General features: G+C 40.1%; 1 protein-coding gene across 1 annotated transcript in view; it reads left to right on the top strand.

Moving 5' to 3' along the window:
• KIAA1958 (KIAA1958 ortholog) overlaps positions 1-24788 on the top strand; it is a 159215-nt gene that overhangs the window by 72039 nt on the left and 62388 nt on the right. The window contains exon 2 of the mRNA XM_035016045.1: positions 222-1416. Within this exon, the coding sequence (XP_034871936.1) occupies positions 246-1416 (1171 nt within the window). The 5' untranslated portion in view covers positions 222-245. The remainder of the gene's footprint in view (positions 1-221; positions 1417-24788) is intronic.

The following is a 24788-nucleotide window of genomic DNA, read 5'->3' as shown; positions in this document are numbered from 1 at the left end:
TCTTCTCGTCTGACAGCCAATAGGCATCACTTTTTTTTTCTTTTTTACTTTTCCTTGTATTCTCTTCCAGTCTGCCCATGTGCAGCGATATTATCTAGATACAGTTTTGAAGTACAATTCTTTTTTATGCCATGTGATCATAGTTCAAGGAAATTGAAGTAATGGAGATATGGGAATATCTTGGGTAATAATGGCTTCTTATTTTGATTATTTCCCTTTAGGAAAGACACTGCTGATCCTGTAACATGGAGGATTGCCTTCATACTTCATCTGAGAATCTGTCCAAATTGGTCAGCTGGGCCCACAGCCATGGGACCATTTGCAGCCTCATTCCAAACCTGAAACACTTGCTTTCGGAAGGTTCCCATGGGAACCTTACAGCAATGTGGGGCTGTAGTGCTGGCCATGCTTATCACTGGCCACTGACAGCTACTTGCAGAGCTGGGTCCCAAGAAAGGGTCTGTTTCCAGGATAACAGAAGTTTTAACTCTGATAGTCCCAGTATAATTGGAGTACCCTCTGAGACACAAACTAGCCCGGTTGAAAGATACCCTGGGAGACCAGTGAAAGCGAAGCTAGACTGTAATCGGACCAGAGACTCTTGTGACTTCTCTTACTGCAGTGAGCCCTCTGAACTGGATGAAGCTGTTGAAGAATATGAAGATGAAAACACCCTGTTTGACATGGTTTGTGAGTCTTCTGTTACAGACGAGGATAGTGACTTTGAACCCCAAACCCAAAGGCCTCAAAGCATTGCTCGAAAAAGGCCTGGAATAGTCCCATCTTCTCTCCATTCCAGCTCCCAGACTCAAATGGTTGATGAATGCAGCAATGATGTCATCATTAAAAAAATCAAACAAGAGATTCCTGAAGATTATTACATTGTGGCGAATGCAGAGCTGACTGGCGGGGTGGATGGACCAGCCCTGTCATTGACACAGATGGCAAAACCCAAGCCTCAAACTCATGCTGGTCCCTCCTGCATAGGGTCTGCTAAGCTGATTCCCCATGTGACATCTGCCATTGGCACAGAGCTAGACCCACATGGTGTAGCTGCATCCCCCTCTGTCATGTCCAGACCAATCGTCCAGAAGACTGCCAGGGTATCTCTGGCTTCACCAAACAGAGGACCCCCTGGTGCCCATGGCACCAACCATCAGGTGTCCATGCAGATGCCTGTGAGCACATCCCATCCTAACAAACAGATCAGCATCCCTTTGTCTGCCCTGCAACTGCCTGGACAGGATGACCAAGTTGCTTCGGAAGAGTTCCTGCCCCATCTGCCCAACCAGGTTTCCTCCTGTGAGGTAGCTCTTTCTCCCTCAGTTAACACAGAGCCAGAAGTGAGCTCCAGTCAGCAGCAGCCCCCAGTCGCTCCAACCATAACCACTGAGGCCACAGCACAGTGCATACCAGGTATGGCACGTGAGGTGACAGAGAGTCCCTCATCCATGCACGTCCGAGAATTCTGCGCCGTCAGCACTTAAAAAACCATTGGCTCAGTTTGCTAGAATTCAGGCCTTTATTATTCTCAGAAAGATAGAAATAATGAAATATATTCTATCCAGGTGATACTCTGAAGGAAATTCATCTCAGTTAAGGCCATCCGTCCAGTCCGTGTACCTCAGGGCTGAGAGGACAGCTGTAGGATTGTGTTCTTGATATTGCATGGCTAGATTTAAGGTTTGTATCTGATCTTAAGCTGAATAATTTTTATTTTTATTATTTTTTAAATATTTATTTTAGAGAGAGCGAGTGACTAAGTGGGGGTAGGGGCAGAGCTAGAGGGAGAGTGAGAATCTCAAGCCAACTCCATGCTAAGCACGGAGCCTGATGCAGGGCTTGATCTCACAACCCTGAGATCGTGACCTGAGTCGCAATCAAGAGTTGGACACTTAACTGACTGAGCCATCCAGGCGCCGCAAGCTGAATAATTTTTGTATATTAATGTTGTCTTTGAAAAAAAATTTTTTATGCTCTCCTATCAGTATCAAGGTATTTGGTTGCTCTTTGAATCCAGAATGATACGATTTTGGGTTAGGCATATAATGACAATAAAACTGGTGCTTTTCCATTATCATTTGTTTGTCTGAACCAGCTTGGCCTTTCTATTCATTTTAGTTGCTGTGGCAGTTTAGAACAAGTATTTTTTTTTTTTTTTAAAGATTTTATTTATTTATTTGAGAGAGAGAGAATGAGAGAGAGCACATGAGAGGGGGAAGGGTCAGAGGGAGAAGCAGACTCCCCGCCGAGCAGGGAGCCCGATGTGGGACTCGATCCACAGACTCCAGGATCATGACCTGAGCCGAAGGCAGTCGCTTAACCAACTGAGCCACCCAGGCGCCCTAGAACAAGTATTTTTAAAAGCTACAAATAATTCTAAAAGAAGTATTTTTTTATCTCAAAATTTAAAAGAGTCTGATAACTTGCACTCCTGGAATACATGGGCCTAACTGGAATGGACTGAGAGGAGAGGGAAATAATTGTATGAGGTCTCTATCTAATTTTGACATTCTAATGTTCTGTAATTCTAACATGCAGTATTTATTGAATCTATTTAATTGAGGCTATTACTATATAAAGAGGGTTTGGGGTGTCGTGCACTTGGGTTCATTATTCAAATCTAATGAGCCAGAAGTAGAAACGTGGACAAAGATGAACAGACATACAGAACAGAGTATATAGAAAGCAGAAATTTGTGGCACGTTTTGGTTTGTTTCATTTTAATCCTTCTCAAGGAAGTCATGTATTTTGGGAAAAGTTTCCTAGAAGCCTGCAGTACCTCTGCCTTTACCCAATTTATGATTTTACTGACACAGTCATAGTATTATTAATAAGATATACAATGAAAATATTCATATCCTGACTCAAAATTATGCTTTTCAGTTTATTCATTTTTCTTTCTTTTTAAAATAATAGCTTCACTGAGATATAATTCACATACCATAAGATACACTCTTAAAGTATACAGTTCAGTGGTTTTTGGTGTATTTACAGAGTTGTGCAACCATCACCACTATCTAATTCAAAACACTATTATCACCCCAAAAAGAAACCCATACCCATCAGCAGTCCCTTTTTACTTCCTCCCAGCCCATCAACCACTGATCTACTTTATGTTTCTATGGATTTGCCTATCCTGCACCTTTCATATAAGTGGAATCATAGCATGTGGCCTTTTGTGACTACCTTCTTGCACTTAGCATATTTTTTTTTTACATTGTAGCATGTATCAGGATTTCTTATTGCCAAATAATATTTCACTATATGGATATACCATAGTTTGTTTTTCCTTTCACCATTGAGGTTGTTTCTATTTTTTGGCTATCATGAATAATGCTGCTAATAACACTCGTATACAAGTTTTTGAGTGGACATATAACTTCATTTCACTTGGGCAACTACCTAGAAGTGGAATTGCTGGGTGTATGATAATTCTATGTTTAACTTTTTGAGGAGCTGCCAAACTGTTTTCCAAAGTAGTTCCACTATTTTTTTTTAAGATTATTTATTTGCCAGAGAGAGAGTGTGGGAGAGAGAAAGAGCAAGAGTACAGGCAGGGGAAGCAGCAGGCAGAGGGAGAAGCAGGCTCCCTGATGAGCAAGGAGCCCAATGTGGGACTCGATCCCAGGACCCTGGGATCATGACCTGAGCCAAAGGCAGATGCTTAACCGACTGAGCCACCCAGGAATCCCAGTAGTTCCACTGTTTTAAAATCACCAGCAGTGTAAAAAGGTTCCTGTTTCTTAACATGCTGACCAAACTTGTTGTTTTCCATTAAAAAAAAATGATAATTTATCCTGGGTTCATGAAGTAATATCTCATTGTGGTTTTGATTTCCATTACCTTAGTGACTAATGATGTTGAACTTTTTAACAGTATGGTCTTTGGCTAATCCTGGCATAATTTAGACACATTTTTATTAGGCTGGTGAAAGTCTTTGTATTAGGTAGGAAATCTGACTCTTAGTACATACAGGATATAAATAGTGGTACCTTTTCACTTAAATAAATAGTTGTATCTGGTTTATTTGTGTGTCCCCCCCCCCCCATTTTTTTTTTAAATAAAATAGGAGACTTATCCTGACAGGGTTTTCTGCATTCTCACTTACTTTATATTTGAGGGTAGAATTCAGAATTGTATTTTGCAAAGTAGTCCAGTATATCAAAACAGCCTTAGTAAGACTTGTATCACACATCCTTCCATGAACTTACCCCAGCATCCCTCTACTAACTTACCCCAGCTTAGTAATACTGTTGTATTACCCCTTCCACTAACTTACCCCAGATTTCCTTGCATCTGCCTAGTGGACAGTGAATGAAACATCGAGGTTCTTTTTCTTTCTTTCCTTTTTTCTTTATTTTTTAAAGATTTTATTTATTTATTTGAGAGGGACAGCCAGAGAGGGAACACAAGCAGGGGGAGTGGGAGAGGGAGAAGCAGGCTTCCCACTGAGCAGGGAGCCCGATGTGGGGCTCAATCCCAGGATCCTGGGATCATGAACTAAGCCGAAGGCGGATGTCCAATGACTGAGCCACCCAGGAGCCCCTTTTTTTTTTTTAAGATTTTATTTATTTATTTGAGAGAGAGAGGGCACATGAGTGGGGGGGGAGGGGGGAAGGGGCAGAAGGAGAGGGAGAAGCAGGATCTCCACTGAGCAGGGAGCCCGATATGGGACTCGATCCCAGGACCCCGGTATCATGACCTGAGCCGAAGGCAGACACTTAACTGACTGAGCCACCCAGGTGTCCCTCGAGGCTCTTTACAAAACAAAATATGAATATCTCATTATATAATTGTTTTGGAAAAGAAATTCAGCCTATTTGAAAAAGAAATATTTTAAACTATTCATTTTTGTATAGATTACATTCTCAGGTTTTTCTCTTCTCTTAATGAAATTGCACTTTTTTTTTTAATTGCACTTTTTATAATAGCTATAAAAAGCAGGTATGGCCAAGTACGGCACATAATGAATACAATCCTAAACTGTGATTTAGCTGTACTCTTGCAAAGAGAATTGGTTTGGCTTGGAGTTGAACCTTTAAGGAAAAACAGTATGAATAACTGGTAATGGGAGTTTCCTAAGGAATCATCCTGATGTTTTGATCCATTGTTCTTTGGAAGGATATTATATTGCTAAGATATTATTAGGGTTTTTTTTTTTAAAGATTTTATTTATTTATTTGAGAGAGAGGATGAGAGGAGAGAGAGAGAGCACATGAGAGGGGGGAGGGTCAGAGGGAGAAGCAGACTCCCCGCCGAGCAGGGAGCCCGATGCGGGACTCGATCCCGGGACTCCAGGATCATGACCTGAGCCGAAGGCAGTCGCTTAACCAACTGAGCCACCCAGGCGCCCCAAGATATTATTAGTTTTAAAGAAATACTATTTTACTAGAAACATTGTCAACGTCTAGTGCGTTGGGGTCCCTGGGTAAGGGTCTACGAAATCACCAGGACACAGGGGATGCAGAGCAAAGGCAGCACTTGCAACTGCATACTGCCATTTATTTCTCACATAGCTATATACTCGCAGAGATCAGATAAACATAACAGTGTATCAAGCCAACATCTGTGAAGTGAAATATACACGAAATGCAATAAGAACAAAATACATCCTGTTTATGCTTGCAGAATAAAGAATTCTCTTAGCCATCCTTCCTTTGGAGACAACATGTTCTTTGTCTTTAGAAAGAACACTTCTGATTAGAAAGATACACTTTAAGCTAGGCAAGAGCCACTTCCTGCTGATCCAAGCATTTAGGCCTTGCAACATGAGGTAAGGGGAAGAGAACATTTTCTCCTCCTGGCCTAGGCCTGCCTGGCCGACCTTAACCTCACTGCAGTCCTCAAATGACCCTGGCCTGCAAGGGGCCTACAAGCCTACATCATCTCAATTCCTTCTTTTTTTTTTCTTTTCTTTTATTTATTTATTTATTTATTTGAGAGAGAGAATGAGATAGAGAGAGAGAGCATGAGAGGGGGAAGGTCAGAGAGAGAAGCAGACTCCCCGCGGAGCAGGGAGCCCGATGCGGGACTCGATCCCGGGACTCCAGGATCATGACCTGAGCCGAAGGCAGTCGCTTAACCAACTGAGCCACCCAGGCGCCCCAATTCCTTCTTTTTTCTTTTGTTTTAATAAAAGTGCTCTCCAAAGGATGGCCATAGAATTCTGGGAAGGCTTTAGATAGCAAAAATGCAACAGCATAAAGCATAAGATAACAATCAACAATACAAATCCCATTCCTCCAGCAGTATGCCCCAAACTTTGAATACCACCTTTTGGATCTAGTCCCTTAAGTTGCTTAAGAAGTAAATTGGCCAACGTAGCGGCATCTGATACAGTAAGCAGGACACACATAGCCAAAAATAAATTTTCAGGTGTATAAGCCTTCCCCGTTCGCTGCAGGATTTTTTGCCCTTCCCCACTAAGCTTTTTAATTTGCCCCCAAGTCGGCAAAGCAGTAGCAAATATCTGCCAACAGCGACGTCGTCCTCCCAAATTCAGATGTGCCATGGCCTGTAACGGAAGTTCATCTTGGTCTGGATTCCCCATCTGTCGCCTGGTGGGATACGGTGCCGTTCGAATTGGCCCTCGACCGGATCCATCGCGCGGGGAGCCAGGAACAGGTCCGTCCATCCTCTGTGGAGACATAAGCATAACCCTTCCCTCTATAAAGCAATAGCCCCGGTCGCCATTCTGCGTCTGCGGTTGGTTTAAACCATATATGTTCCTTTAATGGAGGGGGAGCGACCTCTCCCTCTATGAACTGTTTCTCTGCACGGGAGAGGATATCTCCCTGCGGAAGATTCAAGAAATTTAATGCGAACAGAGCTTGTTGCAAAATAGAACGTGCATTTGATTGAGTGAATGCTAAGATATGATCCTTTTTCCTCCTTTTTAATTTTTTAATTTGCAACTTTAAAGTACTATGCGCACGTTCTACAATAGCTTGCCCTTGAGGATTGTATTCAATGCCTGTTTTATGCATGATACCATATTGTTCACAGAAAGTTTGAAATTTTTTACTGCTATATGCAGGTCCATTATCTGTTTTAATAATAGATGGTAAACCCATCACAGCAAAAGTTTCTAGAAGATGGGTGATAACATGTTGTGCAGTTTCGCCACTTTGTGCTGTGGCCCATATAAATTGAGAATATGTATCTATTACCACATGTACATACATACAAAGTTCAGAAAACCACATCTGCCACTGCAGATATTCAGGCTCCTTTAAAAGAGCCCGACAGAGGACCCTCCAGTCCTCAGGAGAAAAATTGTTATGTCAAGCTAGACCATTGACTAGCTCCTTAACATAATGTGATTGAGGTCCATATAAAGACACTGCCTTTTTCAAGCGACCAATATCTTCTATACCTATTCCGTCAAAATATGGTGCTTGTGCCACCCCCTGGATTGGGGGAGGCCTGAGAACAGGAAAAGCAAAGACAGAATTACCTGCGCCACCCTCATCATCGCTATCCTCTAGCGCATCAAGCTCAGCTAAAGCAGCAGAAAGGAAAGGATTTTTAGAAGAAAGCTGGTACAGACGGCAAAGGCGGAGCAGAGGGCTTCCTAGAGGGTTTCTTAGACTCTTCCGCCATAGCCATAACCTGCTGAAAAACCTTCCACACATGCTCCACCTCGGGATCCGACTTTACTTTCGGTTTTGGTTCTTCATTACCACACTCGCTAGGCTCACGGGATGGTGTAAGCTTAAAGGTATCTTTCTCTACCGCCCTTTTCTCATCCGTATCTAGAGGGAGGTCTTGTATAGAAGGAGCCATCTCCTTCTGGAAATCTTCAACCGTGCGGTCATCCTCCATCGCTTTAAGCACTGTAAAAATAATCAACCAAATAGACCAAAACCGCACGGGAATTTTTTCTCCCTGTCTCATTGCCTTCTCGACATTATGTCGAACTCGCCGCCAATTATCTAAATCTAAAGTTCCCTCCTCTGGAAACCAAGGATTCCATTCTCGAACCACCTTCAAACACAGCTCAATATCATTAGAAGCGACAGTGATACCATAGACAGCAAGAGAATGCTTCAGCATTCGAACATAAGGAGTAGAAGTTTCTTGTCCCATCACCCTGTACTTAATTAAGTTACTCACCCTTCCTGTACGTCCTTCAGGGTCCCTGTTCGGGCGCCAATTGTCAACGTCTAGTGCGTTGGGGTCCCTGGGTAAGGGTCTACAAAATCACCAGGACACAGGGGATGCAGAGCAAAGGCAGCACTTGCAACTGCATACTGCCATTTATTTCTCACATAGCTATATACTCGCAGAGATCAGATAAACATAACAGTGTATCAAGCCAACATCTGTGAAGTGAAATATACACGAAATGCAATAAGAACAAAATACATCCTGTTTATGCTTGCAGAATAAAGAATTCTCTTAGCCATCCTTCCTTTGGAGACAACATGTTCTTTGTCTTTAGAAAGAACACTTCTGATTAGAAAGATACACTTTAAGCTAGGCAAGAGCCACTTCCTGCTGATCCAGGCATTTAGGCCTTGCAACATGAGGTAAGGGGAAGAGAACATTTTCTCCTCCTGGCCTAGGCCTGCCTGGCCGACCTTAACCTCACTGCAGTCCTCAAATGACCCTGGCCTGCAAGGGGCCTACAAGCCTACATCATCTCAAAACATCACTGGAACAAAAGTCTGATTGACATTTTTCTTTCGTGGGAGTTAGATAAAGTTAACTTACCATTTACCTTTGTTCTATAGAGCCCAAATTAGTCTCTGTGCTCTTAACAGTTTTATTTGTTTGTTTTGCGTATTTATTTTTATAGATAGTCTTCATTCTAAACATAGATTTTTTTTTTTTTAATTTAGAATTCACATCCAAATGTATGTGAATGAATATGTACAGATGGACCTAACTCAGTTAATATATAAAGTATACTTGGCACTAAGCAAAGAAGAAAGCTTTTGAAAGAGCTAGCTGAAAGCAAAATCAGGTGCTCTTCTTAAAACGGACGTTGTATAAGCTGGAGTCCTTACCAAATCATTGTAGAAATACTGCATATCTTTGAATAATATTTTTTAAAATAAATATTCTGACAAATGACTGTTGAGTCAACCAGAAACAAGGAGAAATTGTTTCATTTTGTTTAGTTTTACTGATACCATTTAAATTCTGTTCTCCTAGTGGAAAGTCATCCTTATGTATGTTCAAAACTAAACTCACAAAGTGATAAAATGTTGACTTTTTTTTTTTAAGATTTTATTTTATTATTTATTTGAGAGAGAGAATGAGAGAGAGCACATGAGAAGGGGGAGGGTCACAAGTGATAAAATGTTAATCAAGGTATGGATAAAATTATTAATTTTCATGTCAGCCCTGTTATACTGCTCAACCCAAATCTCAGCAAACAGTAATGAGTAAAGAGGACATATTATTAGAAGAATTATTGACTGTCTCCCCAGTGGCTTAGATTCCATTAAATTTTGAGGTTTTTAAATGTAAATTTGGGGCATTTGTCATAAATTTAAATCTCTATTGCATTCTCAGTTGGGTTTTTATGTGTATATTTTTTAAATATACACACATACACATGACTTCCTTTATGATTTTGTGCAAGGACCCCATTTATTAATCAGCTTTTTCCCCAGCAAGTAATCAACTTTTTCTTATCAGATTTGAAATATATATATTTTTTCTTTTGAAAATACACATCGTCAGTATTTCTTTTAATTTATTTTTATTTTCTATTTTATTTATTTGACAGAGAAAGACACAGTGAGAGAGGGAACACAAGCAGGGGGAGTGGGAGAGGGAGAAGCAGGCCTCCCGCAGAGCAGGGAGCCCGATGTGGGGCTCGATCCCAGGACCCTGGGATCATGACCTGAGCCGAAGGCAGACGCTTAACGATTGAGCCACCCAGGCGCCCATCTTCAGTTATTTCTAATAAATTATATGATTCCTCATATATTAGAAATACTAACTCATAGTATATTTTGTATATTGGAAATACATTTCCCTCTTTACCATTAAAGTAATTTTGGTGTAATTAAAGTAATTTTGTTGATGGCATTTTTTTGACATGAATTTTCTTAATTTTTATGAAGGTTATTCCTTTCAGCTTCTATTTAGCTGTCATCTTTTCAGCATTTGGTTATTTTGCTAAGGAAGTCCTTTCCCTCCTTTGAATCAGATAACTATTTACCTATATTTTCCTCTGGTTCTTTTTTGGTTTTCCACCTGCTGCAGCTGCCCCCACCCCCTGGTCTCCTTTCTTTTTTTACATTTAACTGTGAAGCCAGAATAGATTTTGGATTGGAACCTCACTTCATTATTCTTGCAGGTAGTCAAATGTTCCAGCATCATTTATTGAATAAGTCCCAGTCACTACTGAATTGATTTATGCATAACATTTTTGTTTATAATTGGGTCCATTTCTAGGTTTCAATTCTGTTGTTATTGATCTCTTTTTCTTTTAATTTTTATTATTTGTTTATGTCCTTTTTTTAAGTTTTTTTTTTTTTTTTAAAGATTTATTTATTTGAGAGAGCGAGAATGAGAGAGAGAGAGAGTACATGAGAGGGGGGAGGGTCAGAGGGAGAAGCAGGCTCCTCGCTGAGCAGGGAGCCTGATGCGGGACTCGATCCCAGGACTCCGGGATCATGACCTGAGCCGAAGGCAGTCGCTTAACCAACTGAGCCACCCAGGCGCCCCTTTTTTTTTTTTTAAGTAATCTCTACACCTAATGTCAGGCGCAAACTCATCACCCAGTGGCCAAGAGTGGCATGCTCCACTGACTGAGCCACCTTGGCACCCCAGTATTTGATTATATCTTATAAAAAACAAAATGCATTCATAGAAAAAGAAGGGCATAATTTAAAGTATTTAATAGAGTACTTTTTGAAACCTACTCATGTAAAATTGAGTTCAGTAAGCTTTTAAAAATTAAGTCATATATTCTCATTGTTTGGTATATGTTGACAACATAAACAGTGATTTCTCTTGTCAAAAACAGAAAATCTGAGTTAAAATAAGTTTAAAAAGAATAAATTGCTTTATAGTCTGAGGATATATCTTGAAACAAGCTTTTAGCCAAAGGTTAAATGAGGTCTAGTTTCTTCTTGCCATTTCTCACCTTAGGTTCCTTGGTATTAGCTCTCCCTATAGATATTTGATTTCTGCGTGGTCCCCAAGGTGGTTGCCAAGTGCTGCTAGGATTCATGTCCAGCAGTAGACAGAACCTGTGCCACAACATTCCCATTAACCCCTGAATCAGTCTCTGGGGCATTAGACCCCCATTGGAAATGGTATTGAGACCAGTTTACATAAACCACATAGCTAAGTGTGGAGGTTGGATGGGGATGTCCTTCCAAGGACATTCTAGGCTCTAATCTTGAAAGGGACAGCAAACCAGAATTACCTACTGCTACTTGTGTATTTTTTTGTTTTTGTTTTGGGCACTTAAGTTTTTTTTTTTTTTTTTTTTAACATGGGTACATAGGAGGAGATGTTTATATATGTCATTCAAGAACAGGATATACTAGAACGGTGTTCTAATAATATAAGGGGTAGAAACATAAATATTTATGCTTGTGTATGTGTATGTATGCATATGCATACATATGCATTGTATTTTACATATTTCCTTATTCCACAAGAAATATATGCCTCTTCTTGCAAGGTAGAACAAGACTAAATTTGTTTTTTAAAGATTTTATTTATTTATTTGAGAGCGATAGTGCACTCAGGAATGAGAGGAGGAGCAGAGGGGGAGGGAAGAGGAGGGGGAAAGAATCTTGAGCAGACCTCACATGGGGCTTAGTCCCACGACCCCAAGATCACGACGACCTGAGCCAAAAGCAAGAGTCAGACGCTCAACTGACTGAGCCACCTACGTGCCCCGGCTAAATTTGTTTTCTTAGCCATATCCTTTCCTGTACCTTCCTGCAGGACGACCTGAGACGTAAATTCTGAAAGCTAAGAGAGGCAAAGTAAAAATTCAGGCTCAATTTATGCCATCATTTCCTTCCTTATCACTGGGTGCTTATTTTAGGATTGATATGTCAGGCAGTGCTGGGCATTGAAAGTAGAGACTGGTCTCTCCAAGTTTGAAATCAGACATGCCTAGGTTGATTCCCAACCCTATCTCCTGCTAGCCTTGTGAACTTAGCTAAGTCATTTCATTTTCCTGAGACTGTTTTCTCATTTGTAAAGTAATAATAATGCCTGTCTTGCAGGATTGTTTGAGGACCAAATTCAAAAATATAGGTAAAGAGAATACCTGACATGTAATAAACATTCAGCAAATAATAATTTCTACCATTATTAATATTTTTTTCATTGTCATCACTGTTATTGCCATTATTATGCTGTGCTCAGTACTCTTAAGTAGTGTAGTAGAGTCTGATCTTACGCAGTTATATCCCTTCATCTACTAGAAAATGGTCCATGGAACAGTATCACTGGCATCAGCTGGAATCTTAGTAGAAATGTAGACTCTCAGGCCCTATCCCAGACCCAAAGAATCAGAATTTGTGTTTTAATAAGATCTCCACATAACTTGTATGCACACTGAAGCTGGAGAAGCAGTGATATAGGGAATGCAGGACCCATATCATGGGGCACATTGTTTCTATCCCACCACCCAGTAGCTTTGAACACTCCTACTGTGTGGGAGAATTCCCTCCTTTGTTCATGTGCATTTCTCTATTGGAGAGGCCAAAAACTTGGATTCCAAGTATATATTTCAGTGAGGACACAGTCTTGTGATTCCAAGTATATATTTCAGTGAGGACACAGTCTTGTGACCTTAGGTCTTGCTAGTCAGATGCACTCACACCAGACTAATCAGAAGTACCTAGAGGAATCTATTTTGCAAGTTGCAGATCTTGCAGTTTCTGGAGGTGGCAGGAACAGCACACCTGTGGTAGCTCTGACTGTAGAGGCTGTCGCCGGAGTTTGGTGGCTTTGTTGCCTCTACCAGAGCAAATCTGTGCTGGGTTATTTGCAGACACCTCCAAACCTGAGTTACTGGAGTTCTAGGAAATTCTCTGGCCTTTATTAAATTATTTTCTGCCTAAGCTGGCTAGGCTGGGCTTTTTGTTTTAAATAAAGAATCTGGAGGAATATAACCTCTAAACCTCTCCTAGGTGTTGCATGAAAAATAAAATAATTTTCTTTTTGTCACTAGGTTTATTTTCAGCTAAAATTAATGACATCCCTTTGGTAATTAACCACTGATACCAGGATGCCCTGTATTGTATGATATCTTGCTGTACATACTGCACAAGCAATCCATAGGATATGGATTCTCCTCACATTAATCCTTCCCTCCCTTCCCAGTGGGAGTTTCTGCTGAAATGTGTCCCTTGTGGGGAGTGCTTGGAAGCACAGATTAACATACTCCCTGAACCTAGAATAGGGGAAGGAGGTACTTAGGACCTTTGCTTTCAGCTATGGATTTTAAAGGGCATTTCTGGGAAATGAGAGAAATCCCAGTTGGAACTTCTTACTACTATGTAAAATATTTGTTAAAAGTTAATTTTGAATTATTAGTTTTCCCTTAGGCATACCTTTTCCCACATGAACTCATGTGGTACTGTTTTCTGAAATGATCTATTTTATTTCTTTACCATTTCTTAAGTTGATACCTCTGACAGGGGGATTGAACAGCTAAATCACCTGGAAGTAGCCCAAATAAGGAGGATTTAGGAAATCTGGACATGGACATTTTTTATTGCCTGTGTATTTCATTTCTTTTCTTCCTTCTTACCCTCCATTTCTTTCTCCTTGTATAATTTTGCCCTTGAGTTGCCATTGGTAGTGGTGGTAATGTCAAGAGTTTTATAAGATCTGGTGAAGGTGAGTGAGCTTTATTTCATTGGGTCTCTTAGAAGAAACTTAATGATCTAGATACTTATCTAATTTATTGTGTTCCCTTTCTCTTCTAATGCTGAAGGAGGCTTTAATGGAACTATGCAATACCCTTTTCTTCAATTCCAGTGCCTTGCACATGGTTTGAGTGTGATCATTGTGTTGTTAATTTCTTGACCATGAGAATATATCTTAGGGAAAAATTATGTACCTGGATCCATGAGTTTCTGGGACTCACTGCTTGCTGTTAACAACATCATCTAAAAAGCAATAACCTTGTTTTCATTCCTCTACTCACCTAATTGGGCAATGAAAAAAATCAGGCCCCTCTATCTCTGGGGAGGGACTGCACATCCACAGGAAGAGAGAGCAAGTCAAAACCTTGATAAAGTTAGAGATCGCTAATGTGTTACTGAACACTGTTAAACCTTCCAGATCTGTACAGTCAGCATGCACCCCTTCCCCTAGCCTTTTAGATGGCACCTTCCATCCCTCTGCTGAGTATCACAGAGTCTTATTGTTCTTCTACTTGAAGATCACCAGCTCTTGACTTTCCTACTTGAGTGTCACAGGATCTCCTCTCCTCTACCTAAATGTTGTAAAGCCCTTCCTCCCCAACTGATCAAAGGGCAGTTGTCAGAGTGGAGTGGTGGGGGTTGTCTTAGGTTTTATCATGCATAGTAGAAAGCCTGTAATAATGAGTTTAAGGAGCTGAGGATGGTGGTCTTTAGCCCCTGGCTGGTAAGCACTTCCCTCCTTCCTTCCTGCAATGTACTTCTTTGAAAAGGTAAAAGACTTGGTTTTAAATTAGTAATTTCTAGTTTTATTTTCTACACTGGCCGGGAGGGTGGGGAGGGTGGGGGGGTGGTAGGTGAAGGGGATATGTGATTAAGTACAGCCATTCTGTTAAAAAAAGAAGAATTGACTATATTTTCATGTCTTTTCAAAGTATTTAGGTTTTTACAAAGATAGTTTTACCAAGGCAATAATGAAAACCCATTATAACTTACATGACACATAATATATAATTTACATACATCTTATTATAAAGCTATAATAATTAAAATGGAATGATCTGACATAAAGATAGACAAGTAGAGCAGTGGAGCAGGATAGAGAGCCCAGAAACACACCTACACATAAATGGGAACTGTATGTGAAAGAGATGGCATCTCAAATTAGTGGGAAAAGGACAGATCGGTCAATGAATGGTATTGGACATTTGGTCACCCATGTGGAACAAAATAAAATTAGATCCTTATCTCACATCAGACATGAAAACAAGTCTCATTTAAAGATCTAAATGTGGAATTATAAAGCTTAAAGCTGTCTGAAGGAAATCTTGCAAAATAGCCTTGATGTCAGGAAGAGTTTTTAAAACATGGCACAAACCATAAAGGAAAAGATTGGAAATGCTGACAACCTTAAAGTAAAAGTCTGTAAGTAAAAGCCTTAGCTGGGACAAGGCATATCCTAAATAAAGTTAAAAGATAAGCAGTCATCTGTGAGATGATTTTAATTCACCTAACCAAAAATATTCATACACAGACTATATATTAAAAACTGCCACAAATCAGTAGGAAAAAGGTTAGATAATCCACTAGGGAAATGGAGAAAAGGAAATGAAGAAGCACTTCTAATAAGAAGAAACCCATGTAGTTAGTAAACATGAAAAATGCTCAACCTAGGGGTACCTGGGTGTGGCTCAGTTGGTTAAGCATCAGACTCTTGATTTCAGTGCATAGGTCATGGGATCGAGCCCCGAATCAGGTCCTGCATTCAGTGCGGAGTTGGCCTCAGATTCTTTCTCCCTGTCCCTCTGCCTCTCCCCATTCACTCTTTCAAATAAATAAATAAAAAGAAAAATGCTCAACCTCACTGGTAATCAAAGGAACATAAGACAACAATGAGGTACCATCAGAAAGGCAAAATAATTAATTATGAAACAGGGCAGGACATACAACAAATTTGATAGTGGTTGCCTTTGGGGAGGAAGGGGGATGGGAATGGGTGCACAGGAAACTTGAACTGTATCTGTAACATTTTCTTTCAAAACATGTAAAAAATATGACAAAATAATAACATATATTAAATCTGAATGACAGGAACATGAATTGTGTTATATAAAAGACAACATAAGTGCACTGCTTAATTAACACACAACTGCTTGGATTCATATCCCAGCTCTACCACTTATTTTCTGGGTGACTTTGGCAAGTTACTTAACTTCTCTGTGGCTTCATTTTTTCATCTGTAAAATGAAGAAAATAATGTATTTATTCTATAGGGTTGATTATAAGGATTACGTTAATCCGTACTAAGCCCTCTGATTCATGGTAAACACATACTTTAGTATTATTCTGTATACCTTTCTTTATATTAAAACGTGATTACTTTTTTTTTTTTAAGATTTTATTTATTTATTTGAGAGAGAGAATGAGAGAGAGCATGAGAGGGAAGAGGGTCAGAGGGAGAAGCAGACTCCCTGCCGAGCAGGGAGCCCGATGTGGGACTCGATCCCAGGACTCCAGGATCACGACCTGAGCCGAAGGCAGTCACTTAACCAACTGAGCCACCCAGGCGCCCAAAACATGATTACTTTTTAAATACAGATTATGGGGGCGCCTGGGTGGCTCAGTCAGTTAAGTGTCTGACTTCTGCTCAGGTTATGATCCTAGAGTCCTGGGATTGAGTCTCGCCTTGGGCTCCCCACTCGGCAGGGAGTCTACTTGTCCCTCTGTCCCTACCCCTGCTTGTGTGCATGCATGCACACACGCTCTCCCTCTCTCTCTCTTTCTCTCTCAAGTAAATAAAATAAAAATAAATATGGATAACGAAACAAGATTGATTGTGGAGTATTTATGAGATGAGGATATTATGACATTATTACTGAACATATAGAAAGGTTTTTTTTTGGTAAGAAAGCAAACTTGACTAACATTGTCTTCTAGTGTACTTGTTTATGGACAAAGAATTTGGGGATTATTCTTACAAATTTCAAGACTATGGCTTTCTTTCTTATGATTATAATGGGATGCTGTCATGGGGAATTTTTTCAAGTTCTTCTGCTGGAATAAATTAAAAAACAGCCAACCCCCTGCCCCAAATGTTCTCTGTTACCTGTTAGCGCTTTTATTTCCAAAATAACACTGCCTGAGTTCCATGAAGAAAAAGGTTGTTTCTGTTACTTTACTGATGGGAAATGAGGCACAAAGAAACTAGGCGACTGCTTACTTACAATTCCTGCTTGTTAACTCAGAGGCATTGAGTCACTGCTATGCACCTACCTCCGCTTGTCTTGGGATAGGAACAGCCTAAACCTCCAATTGCTTCCTCTTCCCCTTTTTTCATTTTCAGGTTGTGCCTATCACTTACCCAAATTTTAGGCTGCTAGAGTACATCTTAAAGAGAGAATTTATTTTCTCTGAGAATCATTTTTAAAAGGACCCAGGGTTTACTAGAAGGATTCATTGTACTAGGAGCCAGTCTGAGTCTTGGTCTCTTTTTCTGCTAAGCATCTGGCCAGGTCACTTGCACTTGAATTTATCAGACATTTTTTCAGGATCAACTATATGACAGAGGTGATGAAAATACAAAGATGAATGTCAAAGTCCCCATAGCATTGTTTATAGAAGGAGGCCAGTAAACCAACAACTTTAATTCCAAGTGTATAGAAAGAGGTATATGAAATGCAGTGGAACACACATGAGGAGCAGTTGACTTAGTCTTACGGTACGCAGAGAAGAGTGTTTCAGGTAAACAGAACAACATGAGCAAAGACATTCAGGCATGAACATTTGCATACAACTTAGGGAAGCATGGATTTGAGTGTGGCTTGAGAGTAGATTTCCAGGGGCTCAAAGGAGTTGCTGCTGGAAAGGTAGGCTGGAGCCTCCCATGAAGGGCTGTACATGTGATGTCACAAATGTCCTACATGGGAAACAGAGGACACAGTTCATTATCTTGGAAGATTACACTGATAGCAGTGGGGAAGTAGAGGCTGGGACACAAGATGTTTTATAGGGTATTACAGTGATTCCTGTGGGAGATGGCCGTGAGTGCTCATGACACAACAAAAAAGGCATCGGAGAGGAGACAGGTTGATGTTTCAGGAGTTAGAAAGTACAGACCTTGATTATTCTGAGTGTTTGGCCTCTTGATATCTCTGTTGCTCCCCTCATATTCTTTGTCCAAAACATAGCACTATTTTAGTAATACCAAAAGTTTTCAGAACATGGGTACCTACAGTGAAGTCTTAATTCTCTGTGTGTAGGATAACACAGTGTTTGTAGTTCTGAAGCATGCTGTGACCATTCATTCATCCATTCATCCATTGGAAGGCTATGAATCGCCAAGTTCAAGTTGGGTACCACTAGGACACCAACCAACATTCAGGGCAAACATATGGTTCCTATTGTCATATTGCCTACAGTCTAATGGGAGAGAGACATCCTAATGCTAGCCCTCTCAGAACATCCTCATTAAAAACAAACAAACAAACAAAATGTTTTCTGGACCATGATGCTGTTCAGCTTTAAATGAGTTTGTAAGACTAAATTGGTTGCTTTTGTTTATTTTTTTTAATTTTATTATGTTAATCACCATACGTCATTAGTTTTTGATGTAGTGTTCCATTTTTTAATTTTATTTATTTATTTGTCAGAGAGAGAGAGCACAAGCAGGGGGAGCAGCAGGCAGAGAGAGAAGCAGGCTCCCCACTGAGCAGGGAACCTGATGCGGGACTTGATCTCAGGACCCTGCGATCATGACCTGAGCTGAAGGCAGATGCTTAACCTACTGAGCTACCCAGGCACCCTAAATTGGTTGCCTTTAGATAATACATTTATGAAGGTTGTTTCTAGAATGATGTATGGTTAAACATGGTTAAATGCACAATTAAGCCACTGTGGTAAATGAAAGGTGAGTTTTAGCTGGAAATTAAGAGTGCAGAGACTACAGACAACCCATTCCACATCATTTGTTTGAAATACTTTATACTCAGCTAAACATAACATGAGCCTAATTATATTAAAATTATAATATTACTTATTTTTGCATATAACTGGTGACCTATCTTTAACAATTAAAAGTATAATTGTTTTAAGTTTTCCAAAAGGCAAAATAAAAAAAAAAATCAACCTAATTGCTCTCCTGTACATATGCATAATATTCTGGGAAATTCACTTTTATCAGCTTTTCTCTAGTTCTTGCACATACTTTTATTAGCACCACGCTCTAAGCAACTGAGCTAACCGGCCACTTTTGCACATACTTTTAAAATATCATTTGTCTTAGTATTTCACAAGAAAATCTTCCCAATTGACTTTCTATTTCTCTAAAAAAAAAAAGGCATTTTTTATTATACCAATGAAATAAGAGCTGTTACTTATTTAATGTTCACCCAAATATAATTAAGACTTCCAGATATGTAGAATGTACCCAAATACAGCAGACTACCAAATAGCTATAAACCTCACCGTGTAATTTTCTTTCACTGAATTTGGATTTGAGTAAGGCTGCTAGGAAGTTCAGAATTGAAGAGGCATTGACCTTGATTTTCTAGTCTTGGTATCCATTACGTGTAGTCTCAAGAGATGAAATAATGTACAACTTCTGAGCAGAAAAGTCAGTGCCAGAGCACTGAAGTCTTCACTTCAGTGTCCCGGGATTGAAACATCTTCCCTGTTTGCTTTCCTCAGAGAAGCAACAGCCTCCGACCTCTTCTTACACCTTTTGCTCCCTGACCATCTTGGGTCTCAACAGGGATGGGCAGAGTGCAGGTGATCCCCTGCATCCTAGGCCTGGCAATAACTTCTCTTTCAGTCTAGATCCCATTTATGTAACTAATGGCTTGTGTTCCCAAGAATATTAGAACCGAAAGAAATATAATGTAGTAAAAGTGATAAATTATGCTTCTATGGCTTCAAGGTGATTTTAAGCTTTATTTTAGTTGAGAAGAGTGATCAAATATATAATCAAGTAAATCTTATTTAATGATTGATGTACCTTAGTTAGCTTACTGTCTTCAGTTACAATACACATAGCTGATCCTTCAGTTCTGCCTTAATATCTATAGGATTGCTTTTTTAGGAAAAACACTTTTTAGTGCCCTTTTCAATTTTCTGTATTTTTATCAAGGTAATACATGTACATGGCAGTCAGTAAGAATATTGCTTAACATTAGCAGTCTCTCACCTTAGCTGTCATCACCCCATAATCCCACTCTTCAAGAGAAACTTCATTTGAGCCTATTTTCAATTCTTTCTAGAATTCTGAACACATTGTTTATACTTCTATTTCTTTTTTTATCAACTTGAGAAAATATCTACAGACTCCTTGTTTTGAATGATGAGAATTTAATTCATTTTCATTAGCCTTACAGTATTTTAGTTTTAAGCTATTAAAATACACAAGTAACCAATAGAAGAATAAAAATAATGAAAAAGGAAATAAATATGCTTTCTCAACCTAAGACGGAAGATATTAGTGTCCCTATCCTTCCTTCTACTGTTCTCACCTCCCTTCTAACCATCTTCTTAACCTGACAGTTGTCAATATTTTTTTCATTGTCTTTGGCAGCCAAACTGAGTCTTTCCCTGCCTTTTTTTTTTTTTAAGATGTATTTATTTATTTTGAGAGAGAGAGGGAGAGAGCACGTGCACGAGACGGTGGAGGGGCAGAGGGAGAGAGAATTTCCAGCAGGCTCCCCACTGAGCCCAGAACGCAACTAGGGGCTCTATCCCAGGAGCCCGAGATATCATGACCTAAGCTGAGATACCAAGAGCCAGACACTCAACCTGTTGAGTCACCAGGCACCCGAGTCTTTCCTGCTTTATCCTTAGGTTGACTCTAAACATTCAAAATCAATAACACCATTTATGTTATTTTGACAGTGTAAATATTGTTCATAGCTATTAGTGTTCTAAAATTGAATCTCTTTTCATCCTGATGAATTTCACTACCTCTGGGACACTGAAAGGAGGATGTTCCTAAGGGTTGTTGTATGGATAAATGACTTAATCCATGTAAAGGGCTTAGAATAATTCCTGGAACAGAGAGTAAGTCCTCAATAAGTATGTCCCTGCATTACTACTGTATTTGTTGCATGTGAAGTGTCATTGATTGTAAATGTACCATTATTTTATGTTCCACAAAGAAATAAAAAGATGCTACCAATTAAACTATAATTCCCAGGAATTGTGAGACAAATTTCAAAGATGTTAAAATGTAGAAATGCATCTTATAATCAATGAAATATAGTATTATCCTAGTTTGGGGGGGTTTTTTGTATGTGTTTTCTTAAAATTTTTGGTACCATTTCTTGACAGAAGAGCACTGTGACATCATATCTGTGTGGTCCTCCCAAGATTCCCATTTTGGGCCTCAATCTTCCTGCTGCGATTTGGACTAATTGATTTAATATAAGCCTGAGATAACCCTCCCACCCTTAAGGGTTCTCTAGGTTGTATCGTCTGTTTCCTAGATTTCATGCATCGCTTTTTTTCTCATTTTGCTGGAGTCTGTCAAATAATTTCCCAAGAATGGATATGTGGGAAGTAAACTCAGCCTTTAAATCACTGGAAATTCCTTTCCTCTAATATGAATTTTATTATTTTTAAATTTTTTTAAAGATTTTATTTATTTATTTGACAGAGAGAGACACAGCGAGAGAGGGAACACAAGCAGGGGGAGTGGGAGAGGGAGAAGCAGGCTTCCTGCGGAGCAGGGAGCCCAACGCAGGGCTCGATCCCAGGACCCCGGGATCATGACCTGAGCCAAAGGCAGTTGCTTAATGACTGAGCCACCCAGGTGCCCCTCTAATACGAATTTTAAAAGTTTTTCTTTAGTACTTGTTCCTTTCACAAGGATTACAGTTAAAATAATCTCTCTAATCTCTCAGAACTTTGATTACAAGTTTTTAAAAAATTATCTTCTGTCCTTGTATTATCTTTTCCGTTGTTTTTTTTTTTTTCTGTTCTCTTTTCTTCATTCTCTTTACTGCTGCCAGTTTTTTTCTGATGCCTACTCAAATTGTTCACATTTAAGAACACAGGACAAGAATCTGGTGTTAGTTTCTTCTGCAGTTGTGTAAATAGGTTTGCTTACTTTGGGCCTTTTCCTGAGTGAAAAGTATGTGGGACGTATTGATTGGCAGGACTCTGGTTACAGAGAGTGGGCAGAGAGCTGGTGCTTGGTCAGCAAGGCCTCCAAAGACAAGTCTCAGGCACCAGCACCCACAATAGAGGCCGTGGCTTTCCCACATTGATTGGGAATTTCCTTAGCAAAGTTTTGTCTTTTTTTTTTTTTGAAAGGGGTGAGGGTGGATCAGTGGGAAGTTTAGGGAGACTGGTTTTCAGCTCCACTTCTCACTGTCACACTCCCTTGCCAGTTGTCCCTAAGTCCAGAGCCTGTCTGAGTTTCCAGCAGAGTGATTGGCCTCTACCTTGGATGCTCTAGGCCCTCCTGACTCCATGTGCTGTTGCTGGGTTACAGTCAGGGTGCAGTTGGTACTCTTGTTACCAGTGGCTCAGGTGGTGTGGATCTTATCTGGTCCCTGAATGGATGTGATTGTCTTGCGTACCTTGTTTGGTAGGGTAGTGCTGGGACGAAGGTCCACTTTAGGGTCCACAGTTCAGACAGTGGCCCTATTAACTGGGTGTGCAGACAGTTGTAGCTCCCACCAGGTCCCTGGAAAGGCTCCTTCCTGGTCACTGGATAGGTCCTTGGGTTGGCAGGACTGGCCCTGGACCATGGCCTAGAAGGCTGTAACTGATCCCCAGCACTGGTTCTGGTTCCACAGCCACGGTCGAGGTCTGCCGACCTGGCTCTGGAGGCATGAATGGGTGTGTCGCTTGCCAGGTCCCTGGGTAGGCTACATTGCTCTCTGTCTGTGGCAAAAGGAGCTAGAGCTGAGTATAGGGTTGTTTCAGGATCTCTTGGGGGTGCAGACAGGAGTGTCTCCTGCAGAGTCCCTGGACCAGCAGTACTACTCATGGACTGTGGCTGAGAGGCTGGAGCTGAGTATTGGGCCCTTTCTGAATCTCTGGGTTTGCAGATGGGTCCTTGGACCTGTAGGACTGCTGGCAAACTGCAGCTCTAAGAGGACTGGAGCCAAGTATAAGACCCTTTTGGAATTTCTGGAGGCACAGATGGGAGTGTCTCCTGCCAGGTCCCTGTGTCAGCTGGACTGTTCTCAGGCTACAGCTAGAACCAGCTGGAGCCGAGTTACAGGGCCTTTCAGAACCTATAGTCTGACTGAGTTTGGAGGGGTTACCTCCAGAGGCTCCTGCCCACACCCAAGAAGAGGCTGACGTGCTTCACAGGACACTTGAGGGTCCACATCCTGAACCAGGGTCTGTATGCCTCTTACCTAATGCATGTGGGCATGAGTCCTCCCGGGTCCCTTGGCATATGGTGCTGGTGACAAAACTAAAGCCAAATGGAGCTGTAGCTGAGTCCTCAGGGGTATGGAGCTGTTTGAGGATCTGTGGTCAGGACCTTGGTTGGTGAGACAGCCACCTGGGTATGAACTCACCTCAAAATGGCTGTCCTTGATCTTAGACTCTACTGGGGTTTCACAATCTCCCACCCAGTCCAAAGCTCCCACAAAGGCGCTTTTGTCCATGCATGCATACCAAATTATTGTTGATAGGGGTGATATTCAGACATCTTGCTGATATCACTCCCTTCCACCCCCAGAAACTTAAAAAAAAAAAATAATAATAACTTTAGTATTACTTAATTTTCCTTACAATCCAAGAATCTGCTGTTGGTATGAATTTGACTTTAGGGTTTGGTACATATTCCTTAAAAATAATGCCTGAAATTATATTTTATGTATTTTTTTTTAGTTTCTAGAGTATATTAAGATTTATGTTATGGATTACTAACTTTTTAACACCTTTATACTGTTATAATTACTGCTGCTAAAGTATTTTTCTATGAAATGAAAAGCCATCTCACCATTAAGAAAAAAGCTTTATTTTTCTGTTTTGCCTGTACTTATAAGTGGGTAATAGAAAGCTGATCCATGTAAAAAAGTAATTTTTATTTTATAATGAAGTTTTCAAAAATATATTTTGTTTTTACCCAGTGACCCAATTAGAGAAATTAGCATTCTCCTATCCATTAAATTATTACTTCTTGGATGGAATTTAATGAATATTAATAGACTAACTCAGAAAACCGGAGGTAATTTATTAGAGTTTTCTGCACTTCTATTTTTATGTGTTATCTGTTTTCCTTTGCATTATGTGCCATACATCTTTTGTTTCAAGTTGATTAATAATTCCTTTGTGTTTTTTACTTTATTATTCATTTTCAGTAAAAGATGCCTTCACATTTTGAGCCTTACTAATTAAGATATGCAGTCCTATAAATTGAATGTAAATTTAAAGGAAGACCTGGTTTCTAATCAAAATGTTTTATAGCTATTTCTGTTACGGTATAGCATTTCATTTCTTAAATTCATCAGATGTTACCTAATACAGTGTCCTTGTTTGTTTTTAGTCACTGAAGCCATAGCATTTTAGCAAACTCATGAAAAGTGCTTTTCAAATCTCATTTCTGACTGACATACTGATGAGCTATTAACAAATGGTGATGATTATTTTTCTTCATAGGCAGGGTCATATGCCTATAAAAATAGCCAATACTTATAGGGTGCTTATTATCTCACTAACTGCTTGTGGTAACTCAGTTCTCACAGCTCTGTGAAGTCGTCAGGACTATAATTAACTCCATTTTACAGATGAAGAAGCTAAGTCAAGAAAGGTTGATCTTGCTGGAGGTCAACACAGTAAGAGGGTGGGAGAGCTGGAATTCTGACAGTCATTCTGGTTCCCAGGTTCATGCTGTTAACCACCAGGGTCACTGGCCATGCTAATGCTTCTCTTGCAAATTTCAGCATCTTCCCTCTTAGCATTGAGAAATCCTTTTAG

The sequence above is a fragment of the Mirounga leonina genome, unplaced genomic scaffold (assembly GCF_011800145.1).
Source record: "Mirounga leonina isolate KUSES-001 unplaced genomic scaffold, KU_Mleo_1.0 Mir_170, whole genome shotgun sequence".
In the NCBI taxonomy this organism is placed as follows: Eukaryota; Metazoa; Chordata; class Mammalia; order Carnivora; family Phocidae; genus Mirounga; species Mirounga leonina.
This window is presented reverse-complemented; position numbering and strand designations above follow the sequence as displayed.